This window comes from Lates calcarifer, linkage group LG5 (genome assembly GCF_001640805.2).
Source record: "Lates calcarifer isolate ASB-BC8 linkage group LG5, TLL_Latcal_v3, whole genome shotgun sequence".
Lineage (NCBI taxonomy): Eukaryota > Metazoa > Chordata > Actinopteri > Centropomidae > Lates > Lates calcarifer.
The window spans coordinates 11,488,525-11,502,779 of record NC_066837.1 but is presented as its reverse complement, the minus strand read 5'-3'; the positions used below and the strand labels follow the sequence as shown (position 1 = coordinate 11,502,779).

The 14,255-nt window shown below is 40.4% G+C and overlaps 1 protein-coding gene across 10 annotated transcripts in view; it reads left to right on the top strand.

Annotated features, from left to right (window-relative positions):
* The window catches only part of sh3gl2a (SH3 domain containing GRB2 like 2a, endophilin A1), a 50,720-nt gene that overhangs the window by 24,556 nt on the left and 11,909 nt on the right, over nucleotides 1-14,255 (top strand). For 2 of the 10 annotated variants that reach the window (XM_051070581.1, XM_018684186.2), the window contains exons 2-9: nucleotides 3,318-3,386; nucleotides 4,442-4,514; nucleotides 4,971-5,114; nucleotides 5,438-5,571; nucleotides 5,658-5,816; nucleotides 5,995-6,098; nucleotides 6,281-6,396; nucleotides 8,962-11,620. The exons of 4 other annotated variants lie outside the window; for them this stretch is intronic. In XM_051070581.1, the coding sequence (XP_050926538.1) occupies nucleotides 3,378-3,386; nucleotides 4,442-4,514; nucleotides 4,971-5,114; nucleotides 5,438-5,571; nucleotides 5,658-5,816; nucleotides 5,995-6,098; nucleotides 6,281-6,396; nucleotides 8,962-9,158 (936 nt within the window). In that variant the 5' untranslated portion in view covers nucleotides 3,318-3,377 and the 3' untranslated portion in view covers nucleotides 9,159-11,620. Of the gene's footprint in view, nucleotides 1-3,317; nucleotides 3,387-4,441; nucleotides 4,515-4,970; nucleotides 5,115-5,437; nucleotides 5,572-5,657; nucleotides 5,817-5,994; nucleotides 6,099-6,280; nucleotides 6,397-7,255; nucleotides 8,840-8,961; nucleotides 11,621-14,255 lie in introns of those variants that run through there. 4 more of the 10 variants (XM_051070582.1, XM_051070579.1, XR_007813235.1 and 1 more) reach the window with 3 other exon arrangements.

The window sequence follows — 14,255 nt, the reverse complement described above, 5'->3', positions numbered from 1 at the left end:
GAGGTTTTATGTCGGTGGTTTCCTGGCTGTTAGGTGAGATCGGTAGCTTGGTTGCATTTAATAAGTCAGTGGGAGAAAAGGATCAATCATCAGGCTCCTGGTTATCGGCTGAGACGTGCTATACAGTCCTGTAGTGTCTCTGAGCCTGCGTTCATGAATCTCTCTTCCATCACTGAGCTAAATTGCTGTCTCCTCAGCTTGCAGCCATCAGAGCACAACACCAGCTCTGTCTCTGCTCTTCACTTTGCCAGTGTCTGGAGGTTGAACACGCATTGACAGCAGCCACAGGCAGCAGCACTGCGCTACTTACTCCAAACAGCCACCAAGAGCTCATTTTTATTCATTCAGTTTCTCAGCTCCTCCAGAGCTCCACTCAGGTCCCCACAGGCGCCGATCCACTGAGCTGTTTTTTATCCATTTAGCTGCAGAAATGACTGACTTGTACTGACTCTGACTCTGACTCTCCTCTGAATCGTGGATGTGGGCCACACTCACACACAAGGAAGATATGGTTGAATTTAGAGCTGTGAAGACTGTCTGCATCAGCCAGGACCAGCTCTCTGTTCCTGACACAGTAGTCTTCAAAATTCAAAGTACAGCTGGTTTTCTCTTTGGAAATCCTAAGCACCAGCACATGAGATTTCTGTCCAGCTGATTCCTCCTCATGGTGGAGTAAATGTCAATGGTGGGAAAAACAGCATTTCCTGCTTATATTTCTGCTGGAGAGCTGAAAATCCTCTCTCCACACATGGTCTGAGCAGAGTCCAGCATGTGTTGGACAAATTTGTATCAGGCTGAAATGACTGAAATGATAAATCAGTGAGTAAATTAAGAGAAAATTATTTCACATCTATTTTGATGTTCGATAGTTGATTCAATTCACTCTTCAAACAAAAACAGTCAGCCTCAGTTATGAGTATTTGTTGCTTCTCTTTGCCGTATGTGATCATACACTGAATATCTTTAGAGGGTTTAGAGTGTTGTTCAGGTAAAATGAACAGATTGATGACTCTGGGCTTTCACAGACCAAACGATTAATCAATTATTGTAGAAGATAATTGTCAGATCAATCGATAATGAGAAATAATTGTTGTGTCCCTAATTTGTACAAATTATACGGTACAAAAAGAGCCATTTAAACCCTCAGATTAATCAGTGTTGCCTGCACATCCTGCAGGTGCATGTTACTGTACACAGACTGCTAATTTAGATTATTGGCACCTTTTTAATTCTAGTTCAAGCCTCATGTCAACCTTTCGTGTCAGTTCGTGTTTAAGATTAATCTAAATAAACCTGCTGTCATCCTCACATGTATATGGCCTAAAAGCATAAAAGCAATTGTTCTGTTTTGTCTCAGTGATGTTGAAGCTATTTTTTTAGAGTAAATGCCAGTTTCTATCTGAACAAAAGAGGCCTGTACCATCTGTTATACTGTGTGTACATGTGAAACCAGGTAGTAGTTCCATGTAACTGCACTCATTATGTATCCCAGGTGTAAAACAGTACAGTGTGTGATTAGATGGCCTGGATGAACAGCAGAAGTGTCACTGTACAGTACGTGACTCATGCAGTCACAGCCGTGGACTCAGTCTATATACATTAGGTTATGTTTTTTTTACATCCGTCCGCTCCTCCCTGTGAACGGCTCAGATCATCATCGTCTCCCAGGTGGTGACGAAGCTTCTGGGACGTTTGTATCCTCGTTAGTCTTTGATCGTCAGCTCTGACAGGAGGGAGAGAAAGAGGAAAAAAAAGGACACGACACAGGAGAAAAGTAGAGAGAGGGAGAAAAAAAACAGGAAGTTACAGACGTATACTTGATAAGCAGGGCGCGGGCAGACACCTGTCTCCATGGCAACAAGCTCAGGGAGGATTTGAAGAAATTGTAGTGATGTGTAGGTGAAGCTAATGACAGGAAACGTGGCTCGCTGCCAGACTTCCACCGTATGTGTGTGTTTTGCGTGGCTGTCAGAATATAGAGCCATTTCACAGCTGGGATCAGGAGACACTTTGCTACGATGAGTCATAGAGCACCAATCCTCAGAAAGTCTTACACTGCATAAACTGCTGTCACAGGCTTAGTCTTCTAAACCCTGCTGCTCTCTCTGTCACAGATCACCCCTCTGTGTTTCACCCCTGGAAAAATCACATCACAATTTTACTCACTTTATTCAAACTACTCTTAGAATCACTCATTCCTCCCCTACTACAACAGCGACTTACCATAACTGTACCATCTACTCATCCTGTCCAAGAAGAACGTGTACAGTGTGATTTTTCTGTCCGTTACTCGAGGAAAAGCTTCATCCCCTGACCTTAGCTTTCACGGTTTCTTTAGTCACGCACTGTGATGTTCCCTGAAAGCTTTTTTTTTTTTTTTTTTTTGCCTCCCTCAGTCGTTCCTCTGAGGGCCGGCTCTGGCCTCGTTGTGTCAGGATGCTGCCCCCCCCCCAACCCACCAGGCGTCTGGTTACATCACAGAGCCGGAGCTGGATGGTGGCAGGGCTGGAAATATGATCAGCAGACAGGGTGAGAGGGGACGGGAGCCCAGAGGAGTTATTCCTGTGTGTATGTCCGTGCACATGGATCGGTGCCATGTCTGCAGCTATAAGAGCCAACGCTTGCAGCTTGTTGCTGCCCATACTTAATCTCTTCCTCTGTGTCCGATGGTTTATCGTCCTCTCTGCTGCTGCGTTTGTCTCCAGCAGTGTTAGTGAACAGTGACTCTCGGGCTAAAAAAGCTGAGAGCTGTTGCTGTAGAAAATGTTCAGGTGTCAAAAGAGACACGTGTCTCCTGTTAGTAACACAATAATGACTATTTATTCCGTTAAAGATCATTATCACTGATACACTCCTGATGTTGATATCTGTGAGAGAGCAGGTTGTGACCAGGTCATGTCACAGATATAGTACATACCGGTTCACACTTCACAACCACTCTCTTATTGTAACATACATGTTACTTGATTGTACTGTATTTCAACTGTATTTTTTTCATCTTATTGATTTATCAGCCAAACAAATAAATACCAAGCATATTGTAAACATCTCCATTTTGTCTTTTACAAAAACAGACTGAGAGGAATCTTAGAAATGTTGATGTGAGGAATCTTTTGTTTGTTGTATCTGTCGCCAATCAGCCTTTTTTCAGCAGCTGAGGTAATTTTTTGGGTCATTTCAATAATGAAATTAATTTACTGAGAACTGTTGAACTGGATTTACAACATGTAATATTTACAGCAGCTGCAGCTCAGTTTTGCCGAGCTGATTGAAACTAAAACTTTAACATGTTTTATTTCATCTTGTTTGTTCTGCAGAAAGTGAGTGAGAAAGTCGGAGGAGCAGAAGGAACGAAGCTCGATGAGGACTTCACTGAGATGGAAAAGGCAAGTCTTTTTTCAGTTTTATTAGTTTGTATTTATTATTAGACAATCCATCAGAAATATTGTGAGATCCCAGCAGATCTGTGCAGGAACATCCTGAAGTATTACACTGACCATCACTGCTGTCATGTCTGAAAACTGCTATTGAGGTCTACCAGTGTTATTGAACCTATTCAGAGAAGTTATTTGACAGTTTTAGTTTATTTATCCAGACTTTTAATGACTCTGGTATCTAACAGACATGTTACTGTCTGAAAACATCCAAACCCTGAATAACATGCTGCCTGTTCTCTTCCATATATGAGCAGTAATAACTACATGTATGTGCATGTGAGAGCAGCATCACCGTATGTTAACACGAGATCACTTGAGTCTTTATTTAGTGGTTGTAATGTGGTGTACAAAGTCAGGCTGCTGGAAGCTGCTGAGCCTCATCATCCAAACCAGAACACAGACATGATGCTGGCTCTCAGCTCTCTGTGTCTTTCTCTCACCATCAGAACAAAGCCAACAATTTTTTAATCTTTTTTTTTTAATCTGATCACTAGTTTAAAGATCCATCAACTGTTTTGTTGCTGTTACAATCCTCTCATCCTCTCCCACAGTCTGTGAGACATCACCTATTTCTGTTAGCTATCCAGCTTCTTTTTGTTGACTGTTATTTCTGTGTCCTTCCATGTGTTATGATGCCTCTGGTTTATCCATGCGTCCCATTCTAATGAATGAGGTATCTCAGTAACAGGTTGAGGGAATTTCTTGAAATTTGGCACAAATGTTCACTTGGACTCAAGGATGAATCGATTGAATTTTGGAGGTCAAAGGTCAAGGTTGCCATGACTACACAAAACATGTTTTGGCTGCAAAAAATATCTGAGTATCATTAATATTTATAAATGACCGTGTGTCTTTGGTCCAGAAGCTCAGGCTGTTAGAGGCCTGCTGGGAGGTTCTGAGGATGCAAGTTCAATCCTTATCAGGCGTGAAGTGAATTTTGAAATCCAAGACCCAGTGCAAACAACTGTGAGGTGGTAATTGTATTTCTAACTTGTGGTTTACAGAGGGTGGACATCACGGCTCGGGCAGTGCTGGACATCATGACCAAGACCACTGAGTATCTGCAGCCAAACCCAGGTGACATAAACCAGAGCTCTGTGCATGATCCCAGAATGTGAATGTGGTGGTTTTATTTAGTATTTTTTATCTCTTCTAGACCCCCTTTTTGCTTTTTATTTTGTTAATGTGTGTTGAATTTTATCTCTATCCTTTGATGTTATTTATCTGACTAATAACAGTTTATCCTGGAGCCTTATCGGTCTTTAAAATCGCTGCATTTTCCATTATAGTAAAATGTGAATTTTCTTTCACAATTTCTGCTTCAAGAGGCCATGTAATCACTGTAAGACCTGGTTATAGAGAATGAAACTCACCACCTTCCTCTCATGAAATAACCTCCAAATTAACTGCAAACAACAAATTACAGTCAGGCATTTTAACAAGGTTCACTTTGGTGCCTCTGGCATTTTGTTGTCTTGACTACAAATGTAAGACACGGTCAAACACTGAGCCCAGAGGTGTTTGTCTTGACAGCCACCAGAGCCAAGATGAGCATGATGAACTCCATGTCACGTATCCGGGGCCAGGAGAAGGGACCGGGCTACACACAGACCGAGGCCATCCTGGGAGAGTCCATGCAGAGGTTTGGCAGGGAGCTCGGAGAGGAGTCCAACTTTGGTGAGCTGCAGCACATTAAAGCTTCTCACAAAAAAACAACTTTTTATATCAGCTTCACAAGAACAAAGTGGCATAATTTTATTCCCTCAAGGACGCAGTAACAGTGTTATGAAAAATGCATGAGCCTATTTTTCAGACAAGACACCCAAAGTTTCCTTTGTTATTCACAAGTGAAGGCAATAAAATGTTGTTTAAAGAGAAAAAAAACCCTGTCTTTAGAATCTGCTGTAGAATCTAATGAGACTGTTACTCTGCTGAAGAACAACCTTTTCTGAAATGTATGTTGTACATGTGTTTTACTGTCTACATGTCTTTGTTTTCAGGCCTTGCTCTGATTGATGCTGGTGAAGCCATGCGTGAGTTAGCAGAGGTGAAGGATGCTCTGGACATGGAGGTCAAGCAGAACTTCATTGATCCACTGCAGAACCTCCATGAAAAAGACCTCAGGGAGATTCAGGTATGAGTCCAGACAACAGGGAACAGGAAAAACTAATAATCTAAGTCTCTGTAGATTCAGATTTACTGTTGGACCTTGTTTTGCAGCATCACCTGAAGAAAATGGAGGGTCGTCGTCTGGACTTTGATTATAAGAAGAAACGTCAGGGCAAAGTGACAGACGACGAGATCAAACAAGCACTTGAGAAGTTTGACGACTCCAAGGAGATTGCTGAGCAGAGCATGTTCAACCTGCTGGAGAGTGATGTAAGTATTAATCTGTCTCTACATCCATCCTGTCCATCCTGTTCCCATGAATGCGCTATTTCAGGGACACCTTGATGAAATTTCATCATAATGTTCTGCAAAACACTTTTCTGTCAACGAGATTCAACGAGAGCTGTTGGTCTGTAGTATATTCTGTGCTTCCTCTGTGTGTAAACAGATTGAACAGGTGAGCCAGCTCTCTGCGTTGGTCCACGCTCAGGTGGAGTACCACAGCCGGGCTGCTGAGATCCTCACACAGCTCTCCAGTAAGATCGATGAACGGTCAGTACTTTTCTCCTCCACTGGGTCTTTTTGTTTAAACATGTGTCCTTGGATGTACTTCTGTAGGATTTCAGTCATGTTTGAACTGATATTTACCAACTATGACCAAAGGAAAAGAATGTGTTTAATGTTGATCTCCTACTGTTTGTGTATTGATGAATTCTGTGTGCTCCACTCTGCAGGATAAGGGACACTGCTAACAAACCAAGGAAAGACTTTGTTCCTAAACCACGTACATCTCTGGACTTCTCTATCAGTGAGAACCACAATGGAGGGATCCACAGTGCTCGTTCTCCAGGTGAGACGCAGAATATAAACCTCACTGTTCAAAAACCTGTCCAGAAAATAGTCCTGGTTCTGTATACGCTCTTTGGTCTCTAATTCAGGTTGTAAAGACAGAACAGTGGAATTTGTAGTAAAGGACAGTTTCTGGACTCGTTTCTACTAATTCGTGTTTTTCTTTCCTTCAACAACCCTCTCTGTGTTTTTCATTTTTTGCCATAAATTCTCAAATAGAAGCCGATACTGATGCTGGTCGATACGGCCAAAGAAAAAACAGACACTTTAGAATGCATTGTATGGTAATGTTAGAGTAAATTATACATTTTCACTTTCACTTTTTCTTGATATCAAGCTACTGAAACACAACATTTACTGCATATGTTTCACAATAGTAGAGGAGCAGTGTAGCCAATAATTAAAGCGAGACACAGCCACAGCACACAACGAAGAAATTAAAAAATTCTATAGGATGTTGCTACCTCACCTCAGGTCCCCACAACCCTTAAGGGTCAGCAGTATAGATAATGGATGGATGATGTTACTTCACCTGAGAGGTACATTATTAAAACTTCCACCAACACCATATTTGCTATTTTCCGAAACTTCTGACTCTGAGCTGCCCTCTAGTGGAAGGAAGTATAAGTTAGCCCTAACCTCTCTCAGATAAAAGCATGGTGTTTTCCTGATCAAACGAGAAGATATTTAAGAATTTATGGTACATTTATTGTGTGTGCTAATTTTATCTTTCTTTTCCCAGCTCTTTTCCCAACATTTCAGTTCTTACCTGTACTGAACAGAATATCCACCAATCCAGAACCAATAAATACAACTCTGCACTTTTCTCTTTCTCTTATGATTTTTGTTTATTCTTGTAGGGGCGAGGTCTCCAGGTGAGCCAGGTCAAACTTGTGTCAATATGTGTCTGTATGGTCATCACTTAATTTCTTCAGCAACGTCTCATCATTTCCATTTTAAACTTAAACCCACTTCTGCCGTTTCCTTTCCCCCTCCCTCGTGTTGGTTCGTGTTTCCTCTTTGCAGCAAGGTCTCCAGGTGAGACAAAGTGAATCCCAGAGAGATACAACAATATCTCTTCCATCACTTCATCTTTCTTTCTTTTTTTGTCCATCTCTCTTTCTGTTTGTCTCTTTGTTATAAGAAAAGTGCTGAAAATGATTCAAACAGCAGAAAAACAAGTGCCGTCTGCTCACTGTTTAAAGAACTGTCAATGACAATCTCACCAGCGGACGAGCATTTGTTGTTTCTGTTTTGTTCTCTTGTCAATCTTCTGATCAGTCTTATCCTCCTGTTTCTTTGTCCGTCTGCCTCTCAGCCTTTCTTTCAATCTGTTGTCCGACTTGTGTTTCCTCTTGATTTTTTTTTTGTCTATTGACTTCTTTATTGCTGCGCCGACTGTACTTATCCATCATTTCATCATTTATCTATTGAAAAATATTATTGCTAAAAGTCTCCTTTTTCACCTGTGTTTTCTCCTTTCCCCTTTGCAGCAAGATCTCCAGGTGAGCAAGAGTGACTTAGGAAGAGATGTAAACTCTCTCTATCACTCTTATTTTTATCTTTCTTTAAATGGACTTTTGTGGAAAAGGTTTTTTGTTTGTTTGTTTGAAGAGCAGCTCTTCTGCTGTTCTGCTTCTGTCTAACCCCTGGTTTCTCTTTTGTTTAAAATCTAATTTCTCATCTTTCTCTTAATGGTAAAGGAATAGTCTGATATTGAGGGAAATGCACTTTTTCACTTGGACTTGGATAAGAAGACTGATACCATTTTAATGTTTGGGTACTTAATATGAAGCTACAGCCAGTTAGCTTAGCATAAATACCAGAAGCGCTGTGACAAGGCTAGCTTGGCTCTGCCCAAAGGCAACATAATCTGCCTACCAGCAGCTCTAAAACACACTTGTTCATTATTTTTATGCAGTAATTTGTTGAACTATTTCTTGCCCTGGAGCAATAACTTCCTGGAGTCTCTTGGTGCCTGAAACCATCCCCATCAAATACTGAATTTGAACAGATCAAACAGTCATCAGTGAGAAAAATACCATTTGAGCAGACTTCCCATTGTGCTGCTTGTCCTGACTTTTCCTGTGTGGCTTCTTCTTTGTCTCATTGTTGAGTCCTAAGCTGTAATGGACTCATTGCTGCCCCCTGTGGCCAAAGGACAGAAACCACCAACTAGTACTTTGAAAACAGTCTCTGACAGTGACACAAAGATGAAAGATGCTTGACAGGAATTGTTTTCACACAGTATTTTTGGGAACAGACTAGCCAGAACTATGTATGCAATGGTTTCATGCGTATTTCCCTAATACTGAACTATTCCTTTAAGCTCTGTCTGCCAGATTATAATTTTGCACTGATGGTCATGTTTTGTGTCTCTCTTTTGCTTCGTCTCCTCCTCTCTGCTTCCTCCTCTTCTTTCCCTCTTTCAGCCAGGTCTCCAGGTGAGCCTTTCACAAGCTTTTGTTGTGATCATTATGCTTCTCATTTATATGCAGCATCATATCTCCTCTTCCAGCCTCTCTTCTAACTCTCCTTTTCTCTCCAACGTTTCTCTTTTCTCCAGCACCCATGGACCAGCCCTGCTGTCGTGCACTGTACGATTTCGACCCTGAGAACGAAGGTGAGCTAGGCTTCAAGGAAGGCGACATCATCACCCTGACCAATAAGATCGATGAAAACTGGTATGAGGGGATGCTGCACGGCAACTCCGGCTTCTTCCCCATCAATTACGTGGATATCCTGGTGCCGCTTCCCCACTAGGACATCACGACTACCAGCTGTGTCTGCAACAGTGGCAAAACAAATCCTGGCCTCCAGTTCTTCCCCACCGGTATTCCCAGTAACCTTTTCCTTAACATTCCTACTAACCACCTGCGCTCCACTTTTAAGGAGTCAAAACGGCAACAACACAATAACAAAGAAAGATGTGAATGAGATTGGAAATGATTTAAAGCAAGTGCGATGAGGAAAAATTAGCATTGATGTCGTTGCTTCCCCTTATCCCAGGAGGTACCTTCAGGCTTCCACAGTCATTTTATCCATTTTCTGTCCCGGCTTTTGTCTCGGTTTCAGTTGGCTGTCAGTCCGTCATGAGTTTATCAGAACAGCTTTGCAAATTCACATTTTCTCTCATTCACTGTATTATGTGGAAACAGTAGATAGAAGCTTTTCTCTCACATACTAGGAAAAAAAAAATTGGTCCACGTGCTTCATGTTTGTTAGAGACTCTAGGTCAAGCATGGTTTCAAGTGTTAAACGTTTTATCTTATAGAAAAAAATATGTTGAGCTGATTTTGTTTTGAAATATTCCTCTGTTTTTAACGGTAGTCGTCTCTTGGCATGCCTGGGCCGTTTCCACGTCCCTGTCATGCTCTAAAACTTCTGTCCAAAGGATGTCCTCACATTTTAACTCTTCAGACTTTTAGACAGATCCATCTAGTCGATAACTTACGACCAAGACTACTCATTGTATTTTTATGTTTTTTTACATATATCAACATGTGTGCATGATTGGTCATATGTGATTTAGATACCAAAGTTCCTGACAAAAACCTGAGTCAACACTGACAGCAAGGTGTCAGTAAACCTGTCAGGGTGAAGCCTGTAATCTCTAGTTCTTTGGTATTTTAATCAGAGGGGGGAGGGGGGTGGAACTGTATTCTTAAGTATGTGACATTACATATCTGAGCCAGTGATTAGTGAAGTGATGACATGATTTGCAAAAACACAAGTTGTAAAGTTTAAACTGTCTGAAGTGATGTAAGAAAACTATGGTGCATAAGTTTCAATCCTCCAACGTGTATTTTATCAGCAACTTGTGTGAAAAATGGTCGATGTATTGTGATTATAATAACTTATAGGATTTAACTGCTCACTGGAGCAGGTGTTTCTCTCTGGTGGAGCTGAAGGTGTAGCTCTTTCTGCTGCATCCCTATTAGTCCAATTAGTATTCTGTAGCTGTAACTGTCAGCCATTGATTAAGAAAAAAATAGACGTAGCCAACAACAATACTCTTTGAAATACTTTCTAACAAGGACAAAGGAGTGCACAAACGGCTGAGTGGAATGAGAAATCATTTCTTTTTGTCTCAGTGGGAATGTTTTATTCATTGAAATGATGCAACCTACACTAAATGCCCCTATCTCTTCACAATAATACAGACAAACAGCTGCTGGGTTTCCCTCTCCATGTCATGTCAGACCTCAGAAAAAGTGTTAGATATTCTACATGATGTTTAATTTTTCCCTGACCAGCTATTTGCATATATGCAGTATTGTGTGGGATTTGTTTCCCTTCTTTAACTGATGTACTGATAATCTGAAAATCAGACCAGCACTCAGTTTTTACATGTTTCAGTGAGGTGCTGCAGTGCACTCGTTTCCCCTGAGGTTTTATTCTCTGCAATGTTGACGATGTATTAACCCTTCTACAAAAATAACCTGTGCAGCAGTTAACACTGTTTTTTCACCCATCTCGTAGTAATGTTGTGCGTGTATTTTAGGGGGAGGGATGCGTATTTGGGTTTGCATACTGTACATGTAATGCACAGGGATGGGGCTGCAGAGGACCTCTGATGCTGAGGTATTTATGATATACTGTCTCTGACAGTGTTCAACATTAAAACAAACATGGATGTCTCTTTAATCAAAGGACCAATTCATTATTCAGTAGAATTACAATAATGATGCAAAATCAACCGATGACCCATATTAACTGTTGGTTTTAGTTTTTTTTTTTTAAGGGAAGCACAACTTTAGCAGGCAGTTTACTTTGTTGGCTGGGTAAGAATAACGGTACAGTTTGAAGAGGTCATGCATTTATTTTTTTTTAAAGGTGATCCAGTTCCTTCCCTCTTTTTCTCTTTCACTGTTTTTTAACAATCGTGTGTATCTTTGCCCTCAATGAGGACTGTACAGCTTTTCTGTGTTTTGTTTTCACCTTGTGTGTATAGTCGCGCATCTACAGTAACGTATCTTATTTTGTAACTGTGACAAAAGTATACACATACAGTATAGATGTATATATACAGTATATTATCCAGAAGCAATGTGAAAAGGAGGGATTCTCTGTGCTGCACATGATTGTCTTTGGATTGTTTTGTTTTCTGTTTTTTTGTTTTATTTTATTCTTGCACTGGGTTCTAAGACTGTATGCTCAATGTAAAGAAAAACAAATGTGATAAGTCAATGTAATTTATTCAAATAAAGATGGAGAAATGGTTATTGCCCTGACAACTTTTCATTCATACAAACACCCTTTAACTTAAACAGAAAGTATGTCACAGGTAGAAAAACAACACATTTTTCAAAGTTAATTTTGACCTGAACTGAAGATAAAATCGTTTGATATCTTTCTAACCAGCAATTTGACTTCACTACACGTCTCTGATTGTTGTTTTTCATTACATGGAGAAGGCACAGTGGGGACTTGGCTCAGCAAACAGAAGAGGCTTGATGCATTATTTATTTTCCTGGTGGATTCTTTCATGTCCTCTTGCAAGAATCCAAACAAGAAAAAAAAAAAAAGGTCAGGTAAGAAAATCTCTTTAGTACCTCCAAGACGACTGAAATGTCTAAATAATCCTGTTAGTGCAGCGTTATCAAAGTCATAACAACAGCTTCAAGCATCTTAAAGGCTCCAGAAGATTCTAAAAGTATGCGTGTGTAAGCTGGGATATACAATGCCAACTTTGTACTACCTGTACAAATAAAGATTTATAGTAGAGCTGTAATAAATCAAGTAAGACAACAAAGTAGCTGAAGCTCTATATTTAAGTATAACTACAGCCATATTGTAAAATGCCTGCTTGGTAACTCAGAGTTTGCAGGTTCAAATCTTAGCAGGGGTAGTAAATTAAATAGTAAATTCCAACAACTAAAGTGAAGATTTAAAAGTGCTCAGAGTGATGAACTAAATGTGAAGTGGACTGGTGGAGCAGCGTGTCAGAGACCATGAGGTGACATGGTGCAGAGTCCAAAGGATCAAGTCCTGTGTGGTGCCAGGACCTGGAGCAACAAGGAACCCCACTGTGATTGTAACTGGGAGCTGTGAAGAATAGAACTGTACTATAATATTAATTAATTGACTGATCAATTAAGAATTTGACTATAAATCTTAAGTAGGTACATATGTAATTAGTACATTCATTAATTGCATAAAATATTAATTGATCAGTTACTCACTTAACAATTACTTAATTATTCAATTATATTGATTGGCCAAAACTAACTACTTAATTTCATAGCTATATTACTTCATTTCTTAATGCTTAAATATATAATTTAATTACTTAATTGCTTGACTGAAATTTTTTATGAATTACTTATTTCCTCTCTGTTCTCTCTGCTTAAGTTCATAATCAGTACACAAACTCTGTGTAATGTGTAACACCCCCCTTCCTGTGGATGTGTTTTATGAGCAATCACAGGCGGTTGCTAGGCGGAATAGAATTGTCGTTTTCTGTCGCTGTTGGCTTGTGTGTGTTGTCATTGGCTATGACATCCGGGAGGAGCGCAGAGAGGCGGAGAAACGAAAGTTGGAAAACAGATTTAAACCAGCGTTTGAGCCATCACCTTGGTTTGTCAGTACTGTGAGAAAAGTTAATCGCCAAAGAATCCTGAACGCTGGAACAATCTTTGGAACTGCTTTTTTTTGTCTAACACGAGTGAGGCTGGACGCTGAACACACCTGCGGCGCGAAGGTAAGGCTAAGGAGCGAACTAGCTAGCGGCTAGCGTTAGTATTTGCCTTAGTGTTAGCCTTCTCGTTTAATGACTTTTAATGATTTCCATTTTCAGTCGTTTTTATCGCGTGAGTGTGTTTGTGTTTCCGTGACCGAGGCGTCCCTGACATGGGTTGTGCACCTCCGTCGTGGGACAGGTGAAAACACAGTTAAAAGGACTAATTAGGGCCCGAGCAGGAAGCGTGCGAAGGAATTGGAATTGCACGGATTATTACCGTCCGAAATGAATCGCCTTTTTGGAGGGCCTACAATTGTTCAGAAACTCACAAAACTTTGGCTCATGTGTCAGACCTGATGAAAATTTACCTAATTAGGGGTCTCGTCCTTTGGTGGTGCAAAATGGCTTTTTTAATGACGTTTTAATCTCTGTTGTAATTGTTAACAGTCACTTTACCCACATTCTGCATCTCTTTGTAATTTGTGTTCCATCCTCATTTTAACTATAGCGGTCTATCATGTCGTTGTCATTGTTTTGTGTCTATGGTCATTTTGTATTATTTGCGTCTGCACATGTCTGCTCTATACCTGTATGTCAGCGTTAGCAACAGCAAATTTCAGGTGCTGCCACATTTTTTTGACGAAAACTCAGTTTTTTAATCACCAAGGGCTGTTAACAGTTATATGACTGAGTTTGGGTTGATATGATTAAAATGCTAGAAGGAATTTGTTCAATACAATGTCCCCAAATGGTGACTGACTGAGTTTGAGGTTGATATGATTAAAATGCTAGAAGGAATTTGTTCAATACAATGTCCCCAAATGGTGAAAAAGGAGCAAAATTTGTCAAAGCCAAAGTGGCTTGCTTACTTGTTGGTTTGAGATCATGGCACCAGAAGACATTTTGTACATCTGGGCATGTGTGTGTGAATTTCGCACACTTATGACAAACTAAGCTCAATGGCAGATCACTTTTGAATGTTTCGTGGGGGTCTTAAATACATACATAGACCCCTTAAATACATACATTTTTGAGCAATTGTTGGCCCTCAAAAAGGTGATTCATTTCGGACAATGATGATAATAATAACAACTGGCACCATTCCAGTAGGCCTTCACACGCTTTCGTGCTCGGCCCTAATAAGAAAAGTTATTACTTTTCATAATGGGAAAAGTAAT